Source organism: Mandrillus leucophaeus, unplaced genomic scaffold, assembly GCF_000951045.1.
Source record: "Mandrillus leucophaeus isolate KB7577 unplaced genomic scaffold, Mleu.le_1.0 Scaffold130, whole genome shotgun sequence".
Taxonomy (NCBI): domain Eukaryota; kingdom Metazoa; phylum Chordata; class Mammalia; order Primates; family Cercopithecidae; genus Mandrillus; species Mandrillus leucophaeus.
In genome coordinates, this window is record NW_012101255.1 from 2073322 (window position 1) to 2100263 (window position 26942).

At 39.3% G+C, this 26942-nt stretch overlaps 2 protein-coding genes across 2 annotated transcripts in view; one reads left to right on the forward strand and one right to left on the reverse strand.

Annotated features, from left to right (window-relative positions):
- Positions 1–26942, reverse strand: part of MED12L (mediator complex subunit 12-like) — a 350848-nt gene that overhangs the window by 125150 nt on the left and 198756 nt on the right. The window lies entirely within an intron of this gene.
- Positions 3871–26806, forward strand: GPR87 (G protein-coupled receptor 87). Its single transcript, XM_011972751.1, has 3 exons — positions 3871–4237; positions 20470–20601; positions 25698–26806. Exons 2-3 carry the CDS (start codon positions 20568–20570, stop codon positions 26738–26740), a joined length of 1077 nt encoding a protein of 358 aa, XP_011828141.1. The 5' UTR covers positions 3871–4237; positions 20470–20567; the 3' UTR covers positions 26741–26806.

The window sequence follows — 26942 nt, forward strand, 5'->3', positions numbered from 1 at the left end:
CAAATTGGAGTTTACCTGACCCCAATCACTAGTCTTGTCACAGCCGGACACTGCCTCTCGCACAAGCAAGATTTACAAAGCAATGAGATAGATTAAGTTGCCTAATATAGAAAGGAGTATCAGTAAAAGGACAACAGTCAGAGATGCAGCCTTATCTCCAGACTCAATCTCCAAACCACCCCCTTCCCTTTAATCAAATGAAGTTCTCATACCAGAAAAAGGTGTTTTGCATAAAGCAGACCTGATAGATACAAATAATTTCAAATGACAGATTAAACACAGTAATTCAAGCATAGGGACCCAATGATACCAATCTTGTCAAAGGACTGACTATTAAAGGGTTTCTGATAATTATACTCAGCACAAATTCTCAGCTACTGGATGTGAGCCACAATTAGAATGACTTGTGTACAGAGATGGAATAGTAAGATTTGGGCAAAGGTTTTACTATAATCCTTGTTGTGTGTTCCAGCCACATGGAGAAGACCAACATGGGCATTCAAGAGAGATCACCTTGAGCTATGTTGCAATTAGATCCCTGCTTGTCTTTGTTTTGTAATAATGAGTTAGTGTTACTATAAAGGACTATGACGCCCTTTATATGTGCATTTTCCTTGAAGAAGAAACAGATACATCTGAGATTAGTGATACAGAAAAATGAGATTATAACACAAATACTATGCCTACAAACACCAGGAGGAAACACTGTCCCCAGGTCCACACCAATGCTGAAAAGCCAAAGAAAGAAGGGAGGAAAAAGTCATATGCCATGGAGAAACCACTAGAAGACCTAGGTTAGCCTTGGTAATACATTTGCTCAATGTCTCATACCAAGAAAGTGAGGATTCAGAATAAAGAGTTCATTTCAGGACTGAGAAAGGCTTACAAGTAATCTTACCTAATTTTAATTCCAGAAGACGTGACACTTTTTCTCCTTGAGCACCCCTGTCTCCTTAAGAATATACTTTGAAAAAAATCAATAAAATTACAGGAATCCTCATTTGAATTGAAGCCAGTTTGTTGTATTTTGAGTAGAAGAGCTATGCTATGCAGACTCTGCCATTTTTCATGATGATTCATAAATAATAAATGAGGTACTGCTCGTAATTTGACATTTTACTGTTGTCAGTAAATATGTTGGGGTGGGGAAGAGTATATGTGAAAAACAGTAATAATTTATAAATCTAGATGAGATCTAGTTAAACAATTCTTTCAATTTGTTCGTAGTCTAAATATCTTTAAAAATAATGTTAGAAGGAAAAAAATCACCCTAGTATAAAAACAAAACAAACAAAAGTTTTTAAAGTTTTCTGGTGGCCAAGGCACGCGCGCGCGCGCACACACACACACACACACACACACACACACACACACACACCCCAGGATGTTCCATATTTAAAATAAATTTGGGATTTGTAAAGGCTAAACAAAATTAATAAAAGAGTGCCCCGCACTTAACAGGATTTTCCAATGAAATGGAAAGGAAATTATTGCTACAAAGATTCCCGGGGCTTTTATGAAATGTGAGACTTGCTATAAAAACCAGCAGGAAAAAAATTATGCAGGTTTACCTTTCGATTATGTGAACAATAATAAAGTTATGGGTTGGCTGTTAGCTGCTCCTCGCATCAAAGTGTTACACTTTTTTCATGACTAAACATGTATTACTTCCCTTTTGGAATGTTAGGTAAGACCAGCTTTCACAAGTTCCAACTTGAGACTGGCATAATATAGCTTAAGACTAATGCATAAAGGCTGCCTCACGTTAACTTTTTTGTTACTATACTAAATTTGCACTGCCAGCGAACGAAACACTGAAACACACCAAGCCAGCTGTTATGCTACTGTTCCGGGCATGTTGCTTATAGAGGTATTGGGAAAGGAAAAAGTGCATTCTATCCCAAGCCCACCTCAGGAGAAAAAGGGGGCCACCTACTGTAGGGAAGGAACATCACCTTACTTCCTACTTAACATCATCACACATAAAGTTAAAGATGCCTCATTATACAGGAAAATTTCACAGGCCCCTCACAAGCCCTTCTTCACACTTAGAAGAACCTATGATAACCCTTTCACAGTAGGCCCCTCCCTTTTTTAAAAATGTCTTTATTCGTATAACAGAAGCCTGTCAAATATCTGTCAGAATAAGCTCCCTACTAAGATTTTACACACATCACTGGAAATTTGGGGTGATAATCCTCAGTACTTGCAGCAAAGTTCTTTGCTCAACATACTTTTATGGGGGCCACAAGAGATGCTTCTCCCTTTGACTGATGCCTTTAGTACTTGACAGTTGTTCTGGCAGTAAAATGTCAAATTATGAGCAGTACCTCATTTATTATTTATGAATCATCATGAAAAACGGCAAAAAGGTCAACACAAGAATAAGTCTCCCAAACTGAAGTCTGCATAGCGTAACTCTTCTACTCAAAATACAACAAACTGGCTTCAAAATATAATAATAATAATACAAAAGAAAAGAAAAGAAAAGAAAAGAAACTGGCTTCAAATGCTAAAAGTGAAATCAATGGGGAAGTACAAAATAGCACAGGGAGAGTCAAAACTAAATGAAGGATTGTTTGTAAATCTTCAAATTCTTATAAGATTGGGCCATTATTAAGTTGGCTAATTGTTATTCAAACACCTTCCCTAGGACGAGCTACTTTTTCATAACATACTTAACCCACCCAAAGCAGAATGGAAAATAATAATAATAATAAAATTGTAGGTGTCTGTTTTTGTATAGTTAGGAAACAGGAAAATACAAAAAATATAATTTTCACACCCAACTCTTGATTTTTAAGTTAAACACCCATTTGTTTTTCTGTAAAAACATAAGGAAAATCAACTAGTTCGTACACATTATTTCCTTAAGAAGACATTAAGCAAACACTACGCAATACCTATTACAGATTCACTAACTTGAAAAACGTTTTCGTTTTTGATTATTTTCATTAATCTTCATCCACGATAACAGGTTTTGATTCCATTTGATGAAAATATTTTTAAATTTATTTAAATGTTGCATTCAAGAAAATATCAGAATCTTTGAGATTCTCATCTGAAAGCACAAAAATTATTTACAAATCAGAAAAAGTGGCTGGGCGTGGTGGCTCTCGCCTGTAATCTCAGCACTTTGGGTGGCCGAGGCGGGTGGATCATGAGGTCAGGAGTTCGAGACCAGCCTGTCCAACATAGTGAAACCCTGTCTCTACTAAAAATACAAACAATTAGCCAGGCGTGAAAGCCCTGTAATCGTAGCTACTCGGGAGGCTGAGACAGGGGACTCACTTGAACCGGGGAGGAGGAAGTTGCAGCAAGCTGAGATCATGCTACTGCATACCAGCCTGGGTAACAGTGTGAGACTCTGTCTCAAAAAAAAAAAGTGGGGGGGCTATGATTATATAACTATATCATTGTTGGATACTTTTTTAAAGGAATAAAATAAATTGCTTTATGTTAAAGGTCAGCATTCAAAGGAGTCACTGAACCCAGCCCCTGAATAATTTAACATATTTTGAATATTTATCATTGTGTATGTGTAAAAATATGTCTATAGATTTCATTAGTTTCATGAATAAGACTACAGGTTTCCAAAGTTATCAATTACAACAATAAACACATTTTAATTTGTCTTTAAATAATATGTAGAATAATATTTTCAAAGAATTCCTGTCATAAAGCATCTTCTTATTCCTTTTAATCCAAAATGTAATTGGTAGGAAGACTGCAAATACATGTTTTCTAGATAGCAACAGGAAGCTGGAAAAAAAACAAAAGACCTAAAAATTGGATCTGATGAAGTTAGTAGGCCCCAACCTGAGACTTCATCCCCCACTCCTTAAGCAGACTTCTGGCAGTCTAAGCTCCAGCCCTCTGTGTTTCCTTCAGGTGAATCACCATCTGATTCCTGCAGGTTCAGGAAATACTCTTCCCCAGTCGACAAATCTCACCTACTCTTAGTTATGAGTCATTTACATTAGCAAGAGAGCAAGTTGTTCCAGTAGTTGCCGGGCAGGAGAATTTGAAAGGGTGCCCCAAAGGACAATCTCTAAAGGGGTAGGGGAGATACCTACCTTGTCTGGTAGGGGAGATGTTTAGTTTTTATGCTTTACCAGAAAATCCACTTCCCTGCTGACCTTAGTTTCAAAGCTTATTCTTAATTAGAGACAAGAAGCCTGTTTCAACTTGAAGACACCGTATGAGGTGAATGGACAGCCAGCCACCACAATGAAAGGTAAACAAAAAATTTTTCATTTTCTTAAAAGCCGTGGTTGATAAGACACAGCAATGATTAAAAACTGTAATTATACTTCTGCTTAACTCTGAGGTCTGAAGAAAAAGTAGAAATTAGAATGCTGACAATAAGATATGAGGCACCACTGTGAGCCACGAAGCTTCAACTGTTTCCAGCTCAGGCAGGCAGAAATATAAACTACACATTGTGCCTTCAAAAGTAGAAACAATGTTTTGGCAATCGCTCCTATTCAGTACATTTTTTTTTAACCACATTTACTTTATTAGATGAGGAAAAGCCAAAGTGTCTTATAATTGTTTCCCAGGACCCAAAACTTGAAATTTGTTTCATAATCGTTTATCTGGTTTTTTTTAAAGAGAGACAAAAAAAGATTTTTCTCTTTCCCAATGGTCTCATTTTGATAAAAGAATCTCAGTCTTTTCACTGTACCACAAAGAACAGGGTAATCCTCATTTTGATCCCTGGAGAAATCGTGTTAAAACATGTCAGGAAAGGCACTGAGAAAACTGCCCAGTGACTGACAAACAGGTTAGAAACAGCTTACTTTTGTTCCACATTCAAACTGTTCGGGAAGTTTTCACTGCAGTGAGAAAAACAAGAAGCAAGCATGGAGATCTCACTTCTTTTAAATTTTAATAAGGACTTTTAAAAGGTAGATGAGCCTAAAGTAGAGTGACTTTTTGATTTCTTATTTTAAGATTTATCTGCTATAGAATTTTATATCACATTCTCAAGTTGAATCTGCTTTCATGTTAGGTATATTAACATTTTTAACAAGAGATTTCTTTCATAATTGTTCTCCAATTTACTAGCAATATGAATAGCAATAAATCTGGTTCCATATTACTTTATACTGGGGGAAAAAAGCCAGACACCCTGTTGATATTTATTATTTCTGCCAATTGAGATTAACTATCTCCACGAAGTTAGGGATCAAAGAGGCGTATTTTCTTAATCCTTCAGCAACATCTCATCCTCAGACTCTTGTTTCTGACATCTACTTGAAAAATGTTGCAGGTACACGTGGGTTAAGGACAAGGGCCTAGAAGAGCAGATGGATGGCTGAATTTCCTATTTAAGGATATAGCCTACAAAAAGAAAGTATCCCGCTGGAAAATCTTTATTTCATGAAGACACTGAGAAAACGCCCTAACCAGAGATAACATGCTAAGAGGATTTACTGCATTTAGAGATGTGGGTGGGAAAAGGAAGACTAAGTTAAAAGGAATGTTCTCATTTAGAGTTGTGCTGTTTGTGCTCTTCAGAGTCTGCCTGCTTTTCTTCCTTAATATCTTGGCATTTGACTCTCTTTAAGAACAACAACAACAAAAATTTCATGCTTAGCTCTTTACTCTGAGAAAATGCCACAGAAAGTTAAGATAGATGAGACCACAATGGTCATTAGTTCTTTGTATGCTCCTGAAATAAGAAAAGTCAGAAAAACCCATTAAAATCCCTCAAAGCCCAATAAAGGGTAAGGTTGTGAAGACAGGACAGAAGTGAGGTGAGATCTAGGTAAAGTCACCTCCCTAGAAGCATCCCCCAGTCTCCAGGGTAGATGTTCTCTATGCAGGCATGAGGCAGTAGTTTGAGTTTAAAGTAGAAAGCCCAGGACTCATAGCAAAATGACCTGGGTTTAAGGGCTGATTGTAAAAAATATTATCAGTGTGACTTAGGCAAGTCTCTGAATTCCCCAGGAGCTCACTTCCCTTCCTCACAGGTAAAATGAAGGGATTAGATCAGATGGTCATCAGAGGCCCCTTGCATCTCTAGATTCCCACGATCCAGGCGATATGCTGAGATGCTGGGGTTGGTAATGAAAGAACCTAAGGCTTGGATCAAGCATACAGGAATGCTTGAGAGGAAACGGGGTAGAGCCACAAATTAGGTCCTTCCCAATTCTGCCCCTAGCCAGCTACATGATGTTAATCAAATCTCGACTTCTCTAGGTCTCAGATCCTTCCTCTGCAAGATTAAGATGAATGTACTATTTGCTCTTCCTACCTGGCTGAAAGTTTTACATTAATATAAGTATTTATACAAGGGCCAGCTGCAGTTTTTATACTTGTAACTATCTACAGGAGGGCGGCAAGAGCAGAAGTAAATGTGATGTGATCCTGTTGTTAAAAACTAGATGAGAAGCACCCACCTCTCAGACCTTCTGCTTCAGGCCAATGGTGAAAGACAGGCTCTATCTGACCTTACAAAGATTATTAAACCCTCTACCTCCTTATATGGCAAACACAGGCAGATTAGAATATTTGTTCCCTATCCTATACCTAATTAACATATTTTGTTTCATTAATATTCTTATTGGCCAAATATAAAAAAATTACACTAAAATACACTTAAGGGAGAGCACTGATTAAGTTCCATCTAGTATAAGTCATGACATTAAGTCATTCATATCAATGATTCTATGGTTTCTCTTAAACAGTAATTTCTAATGATTTCCATCATTTTAAAAGAAGAGCAAAACACCTTAAATGACCTTTTCTAATGTATTAGATAGGATCCGTATGGCACAAACTGTCCTTCTATTCTTAATACTAACACAGTAATAATTAGCATACACTGATAGCTTTATATGTGACAAGATTACTGCATATTTTATCAGGTGTTTTTTTTTTTTTTTTTTTTTGAGACGGAGTCTCACTCTGTTGCCCAGGCTGGAATGCAATGGCGCGATCTCAGCTCACTGCAACCTTCGCCTCCTGGGTTCAAGCGATTCTCCTGCCTCAGCCTCCCACGTAGCTGGGATTATAGGCGCCCGCCACCACATTCAGCTAATTTTTGTATTTTTAGTAGAGCCGGGGTTTCACTATGTTGGCCAGGATGGTCTCAATCTCTTAACCTCATGATCTGCCCATCTCGGCCTCCCAAAGTACTGGGATTACAGGCGTGAGCCACCGCACCCGGCCTTATCATGCTATTTTTTTTTTTAACTCAGACAACCTTAAGGTGTAAATTACTATTATCCACTTAAACAGCTGAGCAAGCTGAGGCTTAACGAGCATACCAGTAGGGAGCAGAGCTCTGACCTTGAAACACTGCCTACAGTCAACCATGCTCTATTTGCTGTTACCTCTTTTTGTGGGTAGTTACATATGTAAAATGATTTAGACTTATTGTATATTTACTGTACACTGGTATCATGGTATAGACTACAGGAGATAAATGGCCATCTTGGGTGCATGATTCCCTGCAATAAAGTTGGAGCTATTTTAACTTGCTAGTTTTCCCAAAGGAGGCATGAGATGCTAATCAGCACATGAATACCAAATTTTTGTGCAGGCAGTAGCAGAGCGGTAGTTAGGAGCACAGCACTGACATGGACTTAGGTTCTGTTCAAATCCAGGCTCTGCCCCTCATTAGTGATGTTAATGAGGGCAAGCTCTAGCACTTCAGCGTCAGACAGCACGTATCTGCTCAAAGAACAAATAGTGTGTGCAAATAGCCCAAGTATACTGTACTCCCAGTATTCTCTCTAAGCCTCAGGTTTTTTACATCTGAAAAATTAAGAGCACTAATTCTTACTATCCACTCAAGTACCATGTCAATACTGACTTATTACTACATGTCAAGTTTGAATAAAAGGTCTGTGCTGTGGTAATACTTCATTCAAAACAATCTTATGAGGGCTGTTTTACAGAAGAAGAAAAAGGCACAGAGAGGTTGGGTAACCTGCCCAAGTAAATGGCAAATCTGTAATGTGAATCCAAAGCCCTTTTAATAAATTAAAATATACATAGGTAATTTAGAACATTCCTAGGCACACAATAATACTAGTCAGCATTTGGGGAGCTCTTTTACTGTTGTTGTATGTAGCAAGATAGACACTTACACTTCTCAAGCTCCCGGAGAAGGGTTTTGCCCTGTAGCCTAAGAGGCGCTCAGGTCAAAGATATTACTGGCTCTTGACCACCAGAGCAACTCTCTGGAGGACACAGAACAAAGTGAAACTTTGTTTTCCAAGTCCTTGAGTCTAGAAGGTACCCTTTATTGACTATATCAAGATTCGGAATGTCTCCGAAGCAGAGGCCAGTATACCAAAAGGGCAGCAGAAACAAAATGATCCGAAGTCCCTATACTAAAGGAGCTTATCATCTAGTTGAATAAAGAAAAATGTTAACAGAATACTTCGGCTGTTTGCACATATTAGAGTACTAAGCTCTGTGGCTCTCAGGCTGAGAACTGAAAAGAGAGATCCAAGAAAACAATGCATATATATCTGTTGCCTCTAGACTGTAGGCATTTGAGGATTTGTTATACTCTTTTGGGGGTGGATGACCTACCTGTCCAAACTTGTTCCTCCTCAGACCTGCTAGGCCCCAAAATTATAAATAAAACTGAAAATAAATCACTGGGCCTTTCAAACTTTTTTAGATAAACTGGCTCCAAGACAAATTGAGAAAAACTGCAAAATTAACTGTTTTTGTTGTTGTTGTTTTTGAGACGGAATCTCGCTTTGTCACCCAGGCTGAAGTGCAATGGCGCAATCTTGGCTCACTGCAACCTCCACCTCCCAGGTTCAAGCTATTCTCCTGCCTCAGCTCCTGAGTAGCTGGGATTACAGGTGCCCGCCACCACGCCCAGCTAATTTTCGTATTTTTAGTAGAGACAGGGTTTCACCATGTTGGTCAGGCTGGTCTCCAACTCCTGACCTCGTGATCTGCCCACCTCAGCCTCCCAAAGTGCTGGGATTACAGGTATGAGCCACCACGCCTGGCCTAAAACTAACTGTTTACTAGATGTATTTATATAGAAAACAGTGCTACATATCATGATGAAGCAGAATGTGGCTCACAGTAATATGCAATCCTTAAATAATCACAGCTACAACTGTATTCTAGTTGTCTTACCCAAGCATTTTAAAAACCTAAAAAATGAAAACTTTGAGAGGATAATGGCTTGCATTAGGTCAAAATGGTACATGCCTATATTATATATAGCAAAACAAATTAATAGAAGAATAGTAAATGCCATTTAAAAGGTAATTACTATATCAATGTGTCAGCATATGCCATGATGGCTGCTGGAAAAATAAAACTATATATCTGTTAAACATCAATATTCCCTTTACTCTAAAACATTCATTCTAATTTCATAATGTAAACAACAGGATACACACACACACACACACACAGTTTTAAATATATATAATTTTTAAAACTATTCACTCTGTGCCTAGAGCCAACAGTACAATACCTCAAGTATTATCTCTACTTTTCATCCTAAGATCCAGAAATGCTAATATGTACCCAATCCTTCACAAAGTCATGCTGGATCTTACTATGGTCTTTTTACATCCAGTTTACAGTCTATATGAAATTGCAAATAAGACAGGCACTAAACAACTGGCCAGTGCGGAACTCAGTTTGAGTGCTCAAAGTTGCAGGCACCTGAAATATAAATGCCATGGTACACTACTTCTTGCTCTAATGGCTTCCCCATCCTGGAAGATGCTCTCAGCAAAATAACTGTCTCATAGCCAGGGTGGCAAAGCCAAACATTTCTACCCTTAAAGTTTTTCCCCAACCCAGCGCCTATCCGGAGATGGTACATTTCCTATGCAGCCTCCCTTTCCTCTTCTGTCAATTACAACCTGATTAACTTCATGCCAACTAAGCTCTCCTTCCAATGTATTCATATAATTATTTTATTTATTTATAATCTTTCTGGTTCCAACAACAACAACAAAAATGAGGTGTTCTGCAGAGATGCTTAATATGAAGTTAATTCAAATGAACTTTAAATTTAAACAAATGAAGCCTGGGAAAATGAATGGTGGGAAATTAAAAACCATATAAGAAATTAGTTCACCAAATGCATTCATCCCTATCTGATAGTGTTGGGCCTTAAGGTGGATCTCAACTCCAACAGGAAATCAAGAAGGCATAAAGATTTGGTGTTGATGAATTCACAGCTGGCCTACAGAACACCACTCTTATTACGTAGAGTAGAAATAACTTTCTCCCATGAGTCTTAACATAAAGAACCAATGTTGGATTGAACACCCTAAGAGTAGGCACAGTGAAAAGGGTTGAATGCTTGAAGACACCAACTCAAAGCTTAATCCAGGCATAGCCATTTTACAGGGGCAGGATAAGACAATGTAATGGGGCCCAGGCATGTGGCTCACTTTAAATATTTTCATCTTATTGCTGTCTCTCCATAATCATTCTAAGGAAATCTTTCTGCCTCCTTCTCACCAGTGTACTTAATTCTAATTACGAAAATTTCACAAGTGTTAGACATACTAGCTGTCTTTTATTAGCATACTGGTACTGTTGTTTCTTCTTATACCTGGCTGACTTTCCTCACTGATATAACCGGTGGGGCTGCTGCTGGCATTTGAATTTGCAGCCCTCCACTTTAGCTACCCCGACTTTACAGTGAGCTGTTCAAAAACCTCAGCAGGTCCAGCGTTTGATTAGCCTCCTAATGGTTTGATCAGACCTTCTTCCTGGTCTTCAGTCATGCCTTGCACAGGTCAACTGCCAATTCCTACTCTTGTCAACACCCTCCCTGGGCTGGTACCCTTTCACTTCAGAAGGCAGAAAAAAAAATTTGTTAAAAATAAAAAACAGAAAACTTACATATGCCTTCCAAAATGAAATTAAGTCAGAGAGCAGGCCAAATTCCATGATTGCCTAATAGTAAGTCAAAGGTGTTCTTGAACTCTGACTCTCTGCCTGCAGGTACTCTGCTAGACCCTGGAGATAAAAGGATGCAAGGACACTCTGGCAGTCAGGCAAACAACAAAAATAGAATACAACAGCTGGAGGTATGGGATACCATAGGGGCTGAGGAGCACTTACGTGGCACATGGGGATAACATGGAAGGCTTTGAGAAGAGGAGGCAGATGAGTTAGATTTGAAGGCAGTATAGGCAGCTTGCCTAATAGACAAGGGGGAGAAGGGATTTTCAGGATAAAATGCAAGGTAAGAAGGGTCTGGTGCAGAAGCTATATAGTGGGCAGGTATACAGGTCAGGTCAGGAGGTCCTCATCACCTGCAGAGGAGCCTGAGTTATGTCCTGTACAAGACAGTAAGCCAGTGAAGACTGCGACAGAAGAGGACATCAAGCAAAGAAATGTGAATAGCAGGAAAATGCATGTGGCAAATATTAAGATAATACAACTATACAGGTTACTATCTCTCCTAGTTGAGGAAGTTACTGCATCTATAAATCAAGCCAGAGAAAATTATTTTAATTCAAATATTCCTATTAGTTTAAGAGACATTGTTTAAAAAATGACTAATGCCAGAAGTTGATAAATTCACTGAAGTAGGAATTACTTTGAAGAAACGTTGTGTGTGTGTGTGTGTGTGTGTGTGTGTGTGTGTGTGTGTTTGTATTTCATGAAATGAGTTATATGTGATCCCAGATCCTTTTACTACATATGGGTGAGGGTGGGTTATTTATCTGTATTCATGAGAAGAGAAAAATGAGAGTGAGCATTTGATGCTGATTAAGAAATGTGAAATATCCACTTATGTTAAAGACTCACTTGAGAATTTGAAAATTGTCAGTGAAGACAAGTGATGAAATTGAAGGAAAAATGCTCTCTTAGGTAACTGTCTTACTCCATTAACTTAAACAGCATTAAGGTTTGGTTAAGCTGTGATTAGAAGAATTAGGGTAGCTAACCTGAGAACAGTTCTAATGGGAAAGGCCTGGAGAATACCTGCACCACATCCCACAGCCCAGAAAACTATAATGATGACTGTATTAAAATATCAAGGTGACACCACCACTACCACCATAAAGAAAATTATAACTCTCAAGTAGAATGCTTAAGCCACAGGATGCTATTCCGAAACAAGGAACAGCATCTACGTGAACTTGTGAAAAGCATTCTGCATCTTTTAATAGGCTAGTAAATGTTAATCAAACAACTACAGACTTTACCTGGAGTCTTGAATTCTAAGAATATTTTTTAAGGGTCAGAAGTCACTTGAAATGTATTTAGCTTAGAACATACTCATTTAAAACCACTATGCTGGCTACTGCGACTGTGGCCCCTAATCTGACTAGCCTCTTACATAAATGATCCAGAAGTTACTTATGTGGAAATTATACTCTGCTTAAATAGAAGATAAAAATACGTGTTTCAACTCAGTAAGTTGTAAAATTTGAGTAAAATTCTTATTACTCATAATAACTACATAGTAATGTGATACAGATCTCCTGATCTGACTCACAATAGCCACATAATAATGTGAGTAGTAGGAGTTTTACTCAAATTTTACAACTTACTGCAATAAAAGGTGTATTTTTACTTTCTGTTTAAGAAAAGCATTTACTGTTTATGCAAAGTATATTTGCCATGAATTACACCTTTATATTCCTATAGCCTTACAATATAAAATTGACTTAACATATGTTCTCTTACCAGATTCACACAGCACCCTTGGGAAGTACGTCAGGTATTTATTATTCTCCCTGTTTCATAGATGAGGAGGCTCAAGCTCTTTGAAGTACAATGCTTTACAGGGTCACAGAGTCAAAGATTGAGTCAAAAACGTAACAGCTGCCTACTGAATCCAGGTCTCGGATACTTTGCACTGGTCAGGGAATCTCAGTCTAGAACACTTTCCACCAGGGAAGCTACTTCTGACACTCCACAAGGCCAGCAAAGCAACACTACAGAGGCAGCCTGTTCTGGGGTCATAAAACCTAGAGCTCATTTCCTAGTTTTGCCTCTCACCATCTGTGTGGTATTGGGCAGGTTGTTGAATCTTGCTCAGTTCCCTCACTCGTACAAAAAGAATAGTCAGGTTTGAGGTTAAGGTTATAAAGAACCATTAGACACAAATCTTGTCTTCAGGGAGTTTACAATCCACTTTACATCAACCCCCCCATCCCCTCTCAACACACACACACCCCCCAAGGTACCTGAGGTCACCAAAAAAAAAAATGTTAAGTCTAAATTGTTAACCAAAATAGGCCTACTTGTAAGCTGTATGTACCAGCAAAACTATGAGAGGACAACATCAGTGTAGCACCTGAAAAACCTGAACGAAGGGCTGCTGTGCTTGGCATTCCAACACGTTTGGGAGACTAACTCCGTGCATGCATTAATGAAATGTGCTATGAATACAGTGACCTAATTCCATTACAATAAGAGGTAACTCATAACCAGTGAGGTAACCTGCCTCTTTCCCCAGGCCTTCAGCAGAGCTATCATCTTAGCACTGTTGAAAAACACACATAAATTTACAAACACACATACACATAAAGTCAGGCTTAAACTGAGAAAGATTCTTAGATTATAGGTGATTCCAAAATAGAAGAGATCCTGTATCTTTCAACATAAACTTTCTATCAGATGGCTTTTGTGAAGACTCTCTCTTTACCACAAAAATGCCGGAACTACATCAATATCTCTATATAATCAATCAGTTCAATATAGCTTTTCGGAAGTAAAGTGCCAAAATAAACCTTCAAATCTCAAATTCTTACAATTTCAGATGTGAGCTTTTAGAGGGAAAACTGGAGAGTGGAGGACAAATAGGAAAGGTATTGATATTACAACTCTTCTCATCTGAGAACCACCACTACCAAACACTAAATCAAAAATTAATCATGAGCAACTGCATTTAGGGAGGCAGCATTTAACTGACACTTATATTTCAAGATCCTGACCAGAGGGCAATAACAAGAGAGATGAAGCCCAGGGAGAGTTAAAGCACTGCGATGGCATGGCAGGGCACACCGGCCCACTCTTCCTGCTGAGGGAGTTTCCCCCAGCATGGTACAAATGACTCCCCACCCATGCCAAGATCCAATCCAGTGAACTGCAACAGCAGGCTGGCTCTGTGGGGACCACAAGGCTGGGTGTCCAAAGTAGCTGTTCAGTAGTCCTGGATGTTGTCCTCCCATAGCCCCTCTGGGGAGAGAGCAAAGGTTTGGGCATCCAACACAACTGGGGTCAAGTCCCTACTCCACTACTCAGAAGCTTTTCCTGAACACCAGAAACCTCAGTTTTTCCCCACCAAAAGCAGTTTTATAACACCATCAGTAGGGTTTTCACTGAAAGGCCCCAGTAGAGGGGTGGGCACAGAGAAAAGCTCCACTGTGACTATTAATACATTCTCAGGTGTGAACTAAACAACATGACCTCCTGTCACTACTTTTTCTGGGTTGCTAAGAGGTATAAGAAAAACCATTTGAAAAGAAATGCTAAGTGATGGTCAGTAACACAAGATAAATCAGGCGTTTGCAGGGAGGAGAGACATAGAAGAAGAGGAAGATATATTTATAATCAAAGAACAATTGGGGATCTATAGAGGTTAAGTATAGCCACATAAGATTAAATGACACACGGAATAATGGCTGCAAAATCAAGTGACTGTAGGACCCAGCAGGTAATGTTCCCGAAAGAGGCGGCCCAGGGACATCAACGAGTATGCTGTGAGCTGGAGAACTGGAGAGAGCTCACTTCCCCATCAGGAAGGGGCAACTAATACTGCTGGATTGTTCATGCTGGATGCTGGCAAATCTTTTCATCTTTCAAGATGGGATCCAAATCTGGATTCTTATGTGAAATTTCCTGATGTTTTCAACATTGTTCAGGCCAAATAAAACCAGACCTCTAGTTTGGAAGACTAGCAGGTCCTTCACAAGCTTGATGGAGAAAACAAACTCCTACCTCTGCCCAATACTGCCCCCTCCCACTTCCTGTCCTCTAAAATAACCCCCCAGAATCATTCTTCACTTTTACTCCACAACAGTATAATAGAACTGCAATTTCAGTTTCTATTGGATTTTATATGAATCCCAGCTCTACCCATTACTCAGTGTGAGTCAGGGCAAGTTAATTAAACTGTCTGAATCTCGTATCTTCCTACCTGGCGGGGGTGGAAATATATCTAGGTCCTAGGGTTGCTCTGAGGATTGCTTAAGGTATCAACCACCAAGTTTGGGGTCCCAAAGCAAGCAGAAACTGAGAATGTGTTAATCCTTTTCCACCACCCTCATTTTAAAAGTAGCTTACAACCAACAACAAAGAAACACGGTTAGTAAAATGGCCAAAGGAAAATACCAATGGGTGGCTGGAAAAAAAACAGGTCTCTAAGCAGCGATACCATCTAACCTCAGGAATGACTGTGAAACCTGGGCCTACCACAAACATCACATTCTTGTGTAGTTTCATCAGCTCTCAGCTGAAGGAACAGTAGGTGGCAGGGCAGGATTCCCGCCCAGGATCCAAGTGCTGGAACGAAGCCCTTTACTACCACTGAAGCAATCTTCCTTGCAACACCCTGCAAGTGCTGGGACATGCAGACAATGCAGAGCCACTGTAGTAAAAGCACACAGGGAGCCCTGAAGCTGAGGCACTGATCATTCAGAAAGACAGCAGGCAGGTGAGGCTCTGAGACAATTTAAAGGAAAGGGCAAGCTCTTGGAGCTAAAGTATCAGTCAAATGACTCCTGAGAGGGCAGCTGAGGCCACCAGCCACACAGCCATCTCAGCATAAACAAGGTGCAAGGATCCACCCCCCTCTCAACCCTTTGTCCAACCTATGAAGCATTAAATAAATTCAACTGGGTACCTACGATACACAGCAGGAACTAAAATGACTTCAGCTCCACCCTGCACAAGTACACAGGCTGCTTTGTAAAGGTTCATCATTTTAAGCTCGCAGTCATCCTATAATGGACGAGTCATCATACCCATTTTAAACAGGCAGAAATGGAGGGTCAGAAGCTAAAAGCAACAGAGCTCAGGCTATAATCCAGAGAATCAGAGAATCAAATCCTTGCTCTATGCACTCCACCATGGTGCCACCATACTTGGTTAGAGGTCAAGGCAGGATTTTTTTTGTTTTTTAAATCCAAGCTAGAAAAAGAATTTTTCTTTGAGACTGAGTCTCGCTCTGTTGCCCAAGCCGGACTGCAGTGGCACGACCTCAGCTTACTGCAAGGTCTCCCAGGTTCAAGCGATTCTCCTGCCTCAGCCTCCCAAATAGCTGGGACCACAGGTGTACACCACCACGCCCAGCTAATTTTTGTATTTTTAGTAGAGATGGGTTTTCACCATGTTGGCCACGCTGGTCTCGAACTCCTGACCTCAGGTGACCCACCCGCCTCGGCCTCCCAAAATGCTGGGATTACAGGCGTAAGCCACCGCGCCCAGACGGAACATTTTTAAATGCCAGACATTAAATGATATGCTTAAGAAAACCCTCCATTAATCCTTTATCTATCTCCACCTCCCACCTTCTCTGTCTCCTTCCCGTCACAGGCATGTTCTTTTTTTGAAAGAGTTTTCTGAGATTGCTGCCTCCACTTCCTCACCTAGCAAACATTACTCAACCCTCTGTCATTAGGCTTCTCTCCTCAAAACACCCTGGGCCCCCCAGCAGATGGAGCACTGGCAAAGACGAACAATGACCTTTTCGTTGCTGAATCCCATCCAGTGGCACTTTGCTGTCCTATGTCACTTGACTTTCCCCACAGGATAAAACTAGTCACAATTCCTCATTTCGTAAACTCTCTTTTTGGTTCACATGACATTATTCCTTTTTGGTAATCCTCCCAACTCTCTGGCCTCTCCTTCAGGCACTCCGCTCACCCTAAGACTGCTCCATTAAAAAGTCTATATTAGCTCTCTGCTATTCTCACTCCACTGTGTGGTTTGGGATTTTTTGTTTGTTTGTTTGGAGACAGAGTCTCACCCTGTCATCCAGGCTGCAATGCAGTGGTGTGATCTCAGCTCACTGCAACCTCTGCCTCCTGGGTTCAAGCGATTCTCCTACCTCAGCCTCCCCAGTAGCTGCGATCACAGGTGCACGCCACGTCACTCGGCTAATTTTTGTATTTTTTAGAAGAGATAGGGTTTCACTATGTTGGCCAGGCTTGTCTCAAACTCCTGACCTCAGGTAATCTACCCACCTCACAAAGTGCTGGGATTACAGGCATGAACCACCATTCATGGCCAACTGTGCAGTTTCATCTTGGACAATCTCATTCATTCCCACAGCTTCTTCTATCACCTATTTTATGTTGGCCTTAGATAGACATCACTAGCCAGGGGTACTTCTCCAAGCTCCAGACCTGTCTCTTTAATCATTTAGTAGACACCTCTACATGCATACTACACAGGCATCATGAAATCAACCAATCCAAAACTAAACTCCACCCATCCCAATACGTGCTTGTCCTTTCATGGGTCCTACATCAGCAAAAGAGACTAAAATCTACAGTCAAATACCTGGGAAGCCTCCAACACTCTTCTAACCCTTTTCACTAGTATCATTCAGCCACAAATTCTTTAAGATGCCTCATATTTGTCATATATCTCCATCTCTACATGCTGTCACCAGTTCCTCAGCAGACTATTATACCTTATCTTTGGCTACACTCAGCATTTCCATGTGCTCCTTTCTGATTGGACCTTGGGCAAACCTGCCACAACCTGGGCATCATAGTTGTCATGGAACCTCTGTAATCCTTGCTTCCCCTCAGTTTGAGTACACCTCTGTATCTTCACAGCATCCCACACCTCTCATTCGATATTGAAATGGTCTGTTTACTTCTGGATTCTCAACTAGACTCTAAACTTGAGGACAGAAATGTACTTTCTCATCTTTAAATACTCCAGGGCCTGAAATATGAGCAGACTCTTAGTAAATGACCTTATGAAAGAGATCAGGCTGTGGGTGGTACTGAAGAAGTAGTAGAGATTTCCAAGGTAGGGAGAGAGGGGAGAAAGGAGGTCATTCACAGGGCAGGAATGGCTATGAAGAAAAGTAGGGAACTAAACTCAGGCATATCACCTGACAGTCTGCAGTTTGGTTAAACCAGAGAGTTCCAATAAGAGGAACATGATCTTGAATTTAATTTAGGCAAAGATTAATGGAAATAACAGAAGCAGAAACTGGCATTTATAAAGCACTTAATTTATAAATGTATATTCAATTTAACCTCAAGAAGGAGGGATGCTAGATACTATAGAGTAGGTATTATTGTTCCCATGATTCGAAATATTATGGGGCAAGCAGATATCCCCAAAGTCTATCGTGACCTCTGAGTTACCAGAATTTAGCATGTTCTGACTTTCACATTCCATGATCTTTAACACTACAAAAATAACTCCTTATCTTTAGTTAGCAATTATAATTCAAGAATTGCCTTACCATACAACAACACAGGATTAAGGAGCAAAAGAATAAGATCTCTCATACTCTCCACTCCTGCCCCCAACCCCAGCAGATACTTTCTGCCTCTACAGATTTGCCTTTTCTGGACATTTCACCTAAAGACATGTAGTCTTTAGGTGTCTGGCTTCCTTCTCATGCAAAACGTTTTCAAGGTTCATCTATACAATAGCTGTATTTCAATTCTTTTTACTGGGTAATATTCCATCCTTTGCCTATACCACAGTTGACTCATCTACTCTCCAGTCAGCACTTGGCTTCTTTCTGCTTTTAACTATCATGAATAATGCTGTTATAAACAATTGCATACAAGTCATTGCATGGGTATATGTTTTCATTTCTCGTGGCTAGATACCTAGAGGTAGAACTACTGGGTCATATGACACATTTGGTTTTAACTTTTTAAGAAACTGCCAAGCTCTTTCCAGAGTGGCTGTACCACTTTGATTTCTTATCAGCAGTGTATGAGGGGTCCTGTTTTCCCCACCCTCAGCAACACTTGTTACTGTCTGTCCTTTTCAGATCCAGCCATTCTGGTAGACGCAAGATGGTATAGCACTGCGGTTCTCATTTGAATTTCCCTACTGACTAACGATGTTCAGTGTCCTTCCATGCACTCTTGGTGAAATGTCTAGACAAATCTTTTGACTTTTTAAAAATTGGGTTGTGTTCTCCTTATTAAGAAGCTGTAAAAGTTCTTTGCATATTCTAAATACAAATCCTTTATCAGAAATGTAACATGCAAATATTTTCTCCCAGTCTCCTCTCTCTACGTCCCCCTTATTGGCCAACTGTCTGCTCTCTCTCTCTCTTACTGCAACTGTCAGTGAGGAAGGTTACAGGAAGCCATCTGAAGAGGACAACCATACAACTTGAGAACAGAGAAACATAAAACTAAAAATGTGTTTATCAGGTAATTTCCTTGAAATGTTTCCATGAGAAACTGGATTCAAGCTTTTTAAGCTTACTGAAATCCAAAGATCATTATTACAAAGTCTAGAAAATTAACAGCTTCAGTCATTCTCCCCAGTAAACTTTAATAAATAAAAAGAAAGTAGAGTTTTACCTCCTTGACTTACATTACAAAATAATGTGATGCTGGAACCCCAAAAGGAGGGATTCTAAGAACCTTAATCAATGCCTATGCTGCATTAACCAAAAAACACCTTCTGAATGCCGCTGTGTACCACATACTCAAGGTGAGGTATGGATAGATTGTCTAAACTCTCAAATGAGTGGATTCTAGGTGGAGACAATCATGGAAAATTAAAAACCATTTTTTCTATCTACTACCAAATCAAGTACCTTAGCTACATGTGATATTTGCAAACAGAAGAGAAGGACACACACAGGAACATAAAAAGAAATAAGTGCCTCTCCACTTACTGCAAACTCCTACATATACTCCTGCCTCCCATGTGCCTTTCCCTGCTATCTTAGCACATATGCAGGGACAAAAGTAACTGCTCACATCCGCCCTAAGTTTGCTTTGTGCTTGGATAGAATGAGGTTACTTGGGGTCTCTTTAAGCAACATCAGTGATGGGACATGAAAGTCCCACATGGTTTTATTTCATGAGAAAGCGTGTGACTTCCCCTTACAGTAAACTGTCCCATAAGCACATTCTACTTCAGCTGCACTTTCCAGAACAGTTCCCAGGAATTCTGCTTTCTATGGTCAATACGTGATGGAAGCCAGAGAACAGGGAACTGATCCAGATGCAGGGAAAGGGATGGGGGAAATCATGTTTGAAAGTATCCAACATTGCACGCACATATGGTCTCAGCTGACCTTTATTAAGATGTCGTGAAGAATGCAAAGCTCAGAAAAGTTAAGGTATGTAGCCAAAGTCATCCACAAGACATAACTTCCAGCAGGGAATTATGAAAGAGGGCAACTCTTGTGTGGCCCAGGTGTTCATCTCCAAAGAGCACATGCTTTCTGAATCGTGGAGGCAACTGCTTTAACTGAAAAGACCAATATGTTATATTTTCAAATTCCTTCCCAACTGATATTTTCCTCATTTTTCTTTTTCTCGCCAGAAATCAAACCAGGAATAACCTATGGTGAACCCACGCCTCAACTGTCCCCAAGTGTTTCCTGACACGCATCTTTGCTTACAGTGCATCACAACTGAAGAATGGGGCTCAACTTGACACTTGCAAAATTACCAAGTAAGCCATCGGAAGAGATGTAAAGAAAATCTTACTTTATCAATGACTATTATTTTCACTGTTTGGGAATTTGGGGAGTTTAATGGTCAGAGAACCAACTAACAAAATAAACCAGCATTTAGCTTTGTGTTTCCTTATGTATAAAACAGTAAACAGGATAGTATCACTGAGAAAAATTTAGCTTACTATCATTTTGTTTTAAACTTTGTTTCATCTAGACATCATCTCTAAAATGACAAGTAGAATTAAATTAATAATATTTATGGAAGATTTTAAACACAAACTGGAATCACATATTACTTTCCAGATTTAATAGTTTAAACCAAGGTTCATGAGGTTCCCCAAGAGGCCAGAGATAACACTGACCTAGTCTACGGGGTAACTATTTAGAAAATGATCATACCTAAATACAAAAAATTAGCCAGGTGTGGTGGCGCATGTCTGTAGTCCCTGCTACTCGGGAGGCTGAGGCACTAGAATCGCTTGAACCCAGCAGGCAGAGGTTGCAGTGAGACGAGATCGCACCACTGCACTCCAGCCTGGGTGACAGAGCAAGACTCTGTATCAGAAAAAAAGAAAGGAAAGGAAAGGAAAGGAAAGGAAAGGAAAGGAAAGGAAAGGAAAGGAAAGGAAAGGAAAGGAAAGGAAAGGAAGGGGAAGGGGAAGGAGAAGGGGAAGGGGAAGGGAAAGGGGAAGGGGAAGGGAAATGGGAAGGGGAAGGAGAAGGGAAAGGGGAAGGGGAAGGGGAAGGGGAAGGAAAGGAAAGGAAAGGAAGAAAATGATCATACCTAGGCAGCTGTGCCATGATAGTGACACCCTATAATTTGAATGACTTTTATTATTTCATTCCCACCTGGCAGGTAGAGCAGTGACATATGTTGATACTTTCACATTTTGTGCCAAGTGACACGTCCCAGTGAACAATGATGTAGCTTCACCAAAGGCAAAAGTGGCAGATTCTTCCCTACTCTGTCATTCATAATGTGACTCTATGAACAAGACAAATGGTAATTAAGCTTTATGTTATAGAATGCACACCAACTAAGTACTAGATACTGTACTCAAAATGTCTGCAAAGCATTTAACTCTCAGATGATCCAGCAAGATGGCTATGTATTCCATTTTACAGTTATGAAGAGGCTAAACCAGCATCGTCAAATAGAACTTTCTGCATTGATGAAAATTCCCTATATCTGCACTGGCCAATCCAGTAGCCAGATGTGGTTACCAGGAAACCTGAACATAGCTAGTATGACTGAGGAAATTAATTTTTTAAATTATGCTTAATTTAAATTTAAAATTTTAAACCCACATGTAGTTTGTGCTATACCTAGCTACAAAGCCCAAGCATTCCCCAACACACATACTCAGTCCTGCACACACCCATGCACAAACCTATTCCCCCTGCAAAGATAGCCACAGTTCCCTTACGTCCCAAACAAATACCACCCTCATATGTGGCACAAAATAATTTACTATGGAACTAGTAAACTGAGTTCTTATGTCACTGCATTTGTTAATTTAAAAGGAAATGGAATGAGAGTCAGAGAGAATACCAAAGGAAGTTTTACTCTCAATTATCGCTCTGTGTCAAGCCCTGCACTATACAATCCAGGGAATACCACCTTAGTAAACAAGAAGGGATGGGGAAATCATGTTTGATAATATCCAACACTGCATGCACATATTGTGAGAAAACAGTCTTTACACTGTAAAACAGCTTCTAATTTTTCTTAATTGAGTCACCAAGCTATTGTCAATTAAAGATGTTCCCTAACTTGGCCAAGTTCTTTACTGTCAGGGAAGAACAACATGATAAAACTGCCTGGGTAAAGAAAGTCATTCACTTTTAGTGGTCAATGTTACTGAGTGGAAACATCATATAGAGAAATGCTTCTGAGTACACCCATAAGTTTTGGAAATATTTAAGGTAATGACAGAGAATAAATGATGGGCATTAGCTGGCAAAAAAGAATATGATATAGACTTAATTCTAAAAAACAAATTGATCACGTGAAACTCTCAAAGTTAAGTTTTGAGCCTTCCAGAGCATCCAGATGAGTAATGGCTCATCTGCTTCTTACAAACCATTTTTCTTCTCTACTACTATATTGTTTCAGCAAATAACTCATAACAGGCTTTAACCATAATTTGTTTAAGCTGTGTTGCCTAAATGTGAAATTTGTGAATGAAGTAATAACCAGGCCTAGACCTATCCCATTGAATTAAGAAGTCCTATAGTCCAAAATGTTAATCCTATACATAAACTAAGAAAGCAAATACCGTGAGGTTACACAGTCAACAAGTTCAACACCCGACTGTCTCAAAGCCACAAAACAGTTCAATAACCACTGTGGAAAGAGGTCAATCCTACTTGATCTTTTTAATTTATAAATATATATATGTATTTTTATATATAAATATGTTAATATAAATATATATAGATATTATAAATATATACATACACACACACAACCTTTTTTGACATTCTGATTGGAGACTATCTTTAATAATAACCATAATTGTTAGGCAAATCATCAAAATCATCATTTAATAAGAATGTGTTCATATAAATTAAACTTCAAAATATTATAATGATAAATGGAACTGACAGGCAATCCCTAGGCAACACTGTGAAGTAGGGGTTCTTGTACTCCACGATAGGTATGCATAGCAGATCCCCAGGTTACCAACACCAGCAGTTGAAATATTCCCTGCCAAGTATGCTGTAGCTCGTGAATTTGTATTTAAAATTATTTTGAAAAGCAATTCACCAGTAACTGTTACAAGGCACAGCCAGCACTTCAGGAGATGACATGGCTGCTCCTTTTCAGGCTGTGTCCCTCAGCTGGACTCTTTATTCTGATTTAAACTCACATGTCCTCTCTATTTCCCTAAGGGTTCTATCCCGGGTTAGATGAAAGTGACTGCTAATCATTTAATTGGGTAAATTAATTCAAGCAGACAACTCAGTTAAAGTCACACATCTTAAGAAGCTCCTAATGTCACTGATACTGATTTGGATCTTATGATACAAAAACAGCCAAGACTACATTAAATCAAAATAGGCTTAAATGATACTATACAAGGAAATATTACAAACTGGCAGCAGTAATATAGATGGCTGCTGAGTCAGGCATTTTAACTTATAAAGCTTAGTAATACCATGGATCTCATAACAGGCTAGTCCAGATATAAATTACTAGCCTGTGTAAGGATAGTTAGGCCAGGGAAACCAGTTTTTAAAAACACTCACAGTAAGGAATAAAAGGGAAAGAATTAGGAAGAGGACAAGGTTACTTAAGAACAGCCTGCACTTAGATGTCAAACAGCAATTTAGGAATCTGTTTTTGGATTTTAATCATCAAAACTTTCCTGTTTCTCTCCTCAAAGAAGGGAACCAAAACAGATACTAAACTGCCTGTGTGCAGGGCAGTGAGGGCTTAAATTTATGGCGTTATCTCAATAACAAAACCATTCCAAAACATAATTATAACTACAGTAAATATTATTAATTAGAGGGAAGTAAAAATTCAGAAGTGACCTTCCTTCTAATCTTACCTCCAAAAGGTGAATTTATAAATTAATTTCATTAGTTCAGGTTCCCAAAAAACAATGACAATAAAATGTGTTTAAATGGCCAAGAGATTTATTGGGGAAAATGGCTACCAGGGAAAATGGGGCAAGCAGAAGGCTGGCACAGCCTTCCAATCACTTGTGGGAGAAAGAAGGAAGGAAGATTGAGTAGGAACAGTGCAGTTTGAAGAAAGTTCAAAGAAAAAGTTTGAAGACTGGTAAGTACTCCTCCAGCCAAAGTCTTTTGTCAGAGAAACCCCTCCTCTTACAAAAACAGGTTTGTCTTGGTATCCCTGCCATGCTCAGTTACAGGCCCAGAGCAGTCCATGGGAAGCATGGCAGCAGCAAGAATGTGGTGGTAGATCCCCACAGGAGCTGGCTGTCCATCATGCTCCCCACAGTAGGAGACATGAGAGGCCCATGTCCATGGCTACTACATAAGTCAAATGCTCATGACCCAATTCATTGATTATATGATGTAGTGATATGGTATAGGTCTTTAACAACAGAAACTAAAAATTCCAAAAAAGCAAAAGGTTTAAAAATTCCCACAATAAATGCAATAGGTGTAACCTAGCCTTGTAAACAAAAAAAATATATACCAGGTTGCAATTACTTTTAACAAGTTGTCCTCCTTGGCAATAAACTGTAAAATTGCAAAACTTAATAAGAATGAGAAAAAAATCAGCATTTATCACTGGACTACACAAAAACGTATTTTTGGATATTCTTGACTATACAAATGCATTTTAATGAAGAATTAACTAGATGATGTGTAAATATTTATAATAATCAGAGGCAACTTTATACCAGCCTGCACCTTAAATTCTAAGGTGAAAACAGATTTCAGAGAATCAGCAAGTCAGATCTACATCTATCCAGGACTTTTTTCATACGTTCACTTTAGAAGACAGTAGATTTTCTTTTTATTTACAAAATTGCCAAGACACTTTCTTTCTATTCCTATCAATGGTCCCTAAAAGATCTTAAGTACTACAAGAAAGTCATAGGCAAAAAATTCAAAATGACCCACTAGTTTTACACCTTCTTAATTCTTAATGATTAAACAGCTTAAAACTGAGGCAGGGGAAGGGAAGATGTATTCAAAGAGGGTGCCAAAGACTACAAACCAGGTGTTGGCTATTATTATTTCCTTGTTATAGAAAATTTCAATTTTCTCTCCACGTTTTGTTGATTATATTTGTAATGATATCAAACATGGAAGTAAGAATCAGGATAATTTACATTGGTATATTTATCTTCAAAAGGCTGGCATAGGGGATCAGAAATGGGACTTTTTACTCAACGGTCCTGATATGAGGGAGGCAGGGTAGTGAGAGAAGGTCGCTAATTCTTTGACCACTCAAAACATTAACAATGTGCTACCTTTACTCTTTAAATCACTGATGACATCTTTAAGTTCACCTGAAATAACAAAAAGTTGGGTCTGTAAGGGAACCTAGTGGCCTGTGGGCACGGTTGCCAAGCACTGAAGTCCCATCTCCCCACTTCTCCTACAGATAACGAGCTGCACGGCCAAGAGAGTCACAATTCGGGCAACAGGAGCGACGGACCAGGAAAGAACACCACCCTTCACAATGAATTTGACACGATTGTCTTGCCGGTGCTTTATCTCATTATATTTGTGGCAAGCATCTTGCTGAATGGTTTAGCAGTGTGGATCTTCTTCCACATTAGGAATAAAACCAGCTTCATATTCTATCTCAAAAACATAGTGGTTGCAGACCTCATCATGACACTGACATTTCCATTTCGAATAGTCCATGATGCAGGATTTGGACCTTGGTACTTCAAGTTTATTCTCTGCAGATACACTTCAGTTTTGTTTTATGCAAATATGTATACTTCCATCGTGTTCCTTGGGTTGATAAGCATTGATCGCTATCTGAAGGTGGTCAAGCCATTTGGGGACTCTCGGATGTATAGCATAACATTTACAAAGGTTTTATCTGTTTGTGTTTGGGTGATCATGGCTGTTTTGTCTTTGCCAAACATCATCCTAACAAACGGTCAACCAACAGAGGACAATATCCATGACTGCCTGAAACTTAAAAGTCCTTTGGGGGTCAAATGGCATACGGCAGTCACCTATGTGAACAGCTGCTTGTTTGTGGCTGTGCTGGTGATTCTGATCGGATGTTACATAGCCATATCCAGGTACATCCACAAATCCAGCAGGCAATTCATAAGTCAGTCAAGCCGAAAGCGAAAACATAACCAGAGCATCAGGGTTGTTGTGGCTGTGTTTTTTACCTGCTTTCTACCATATCACTTGTGCAGAATTCCTTTTACTTTTAGTCAATTAGACAGGCTTTTAGATGAATCTGCACATAAAATCCTATATTACTGCAAAGAAATGACACTTTTCTTGTCTGCGTGTAATGTGTGCCTGGATCCAATAATTTACTTTTTCATGTGTAGGTCATTTTCAAGAAGGCTGTTCAAAAAATCAAATATCAGAACCAGGAGTGAAAGCATCAGATCACTGCAAAGTGTGAGAAGATCAGAAGTTCGCATATATTATGATTACACTGATGTGTAGGCCTTCTATTGTTTGTTGGAATCTGTATGTACAAAGTGTAAATAAATGTTTCTTTTCGTTATCCTTGCTTGAATCCATCAAAAATATGAATTCAAAGAACTAAAATGATATGAAATGGGGTCATAATTTGAAACTAAGGAAAACATTAAGACACAGCAAAGAGATAAACAAGAGGTAACACATGGCTCAATGGCAGGGTTAA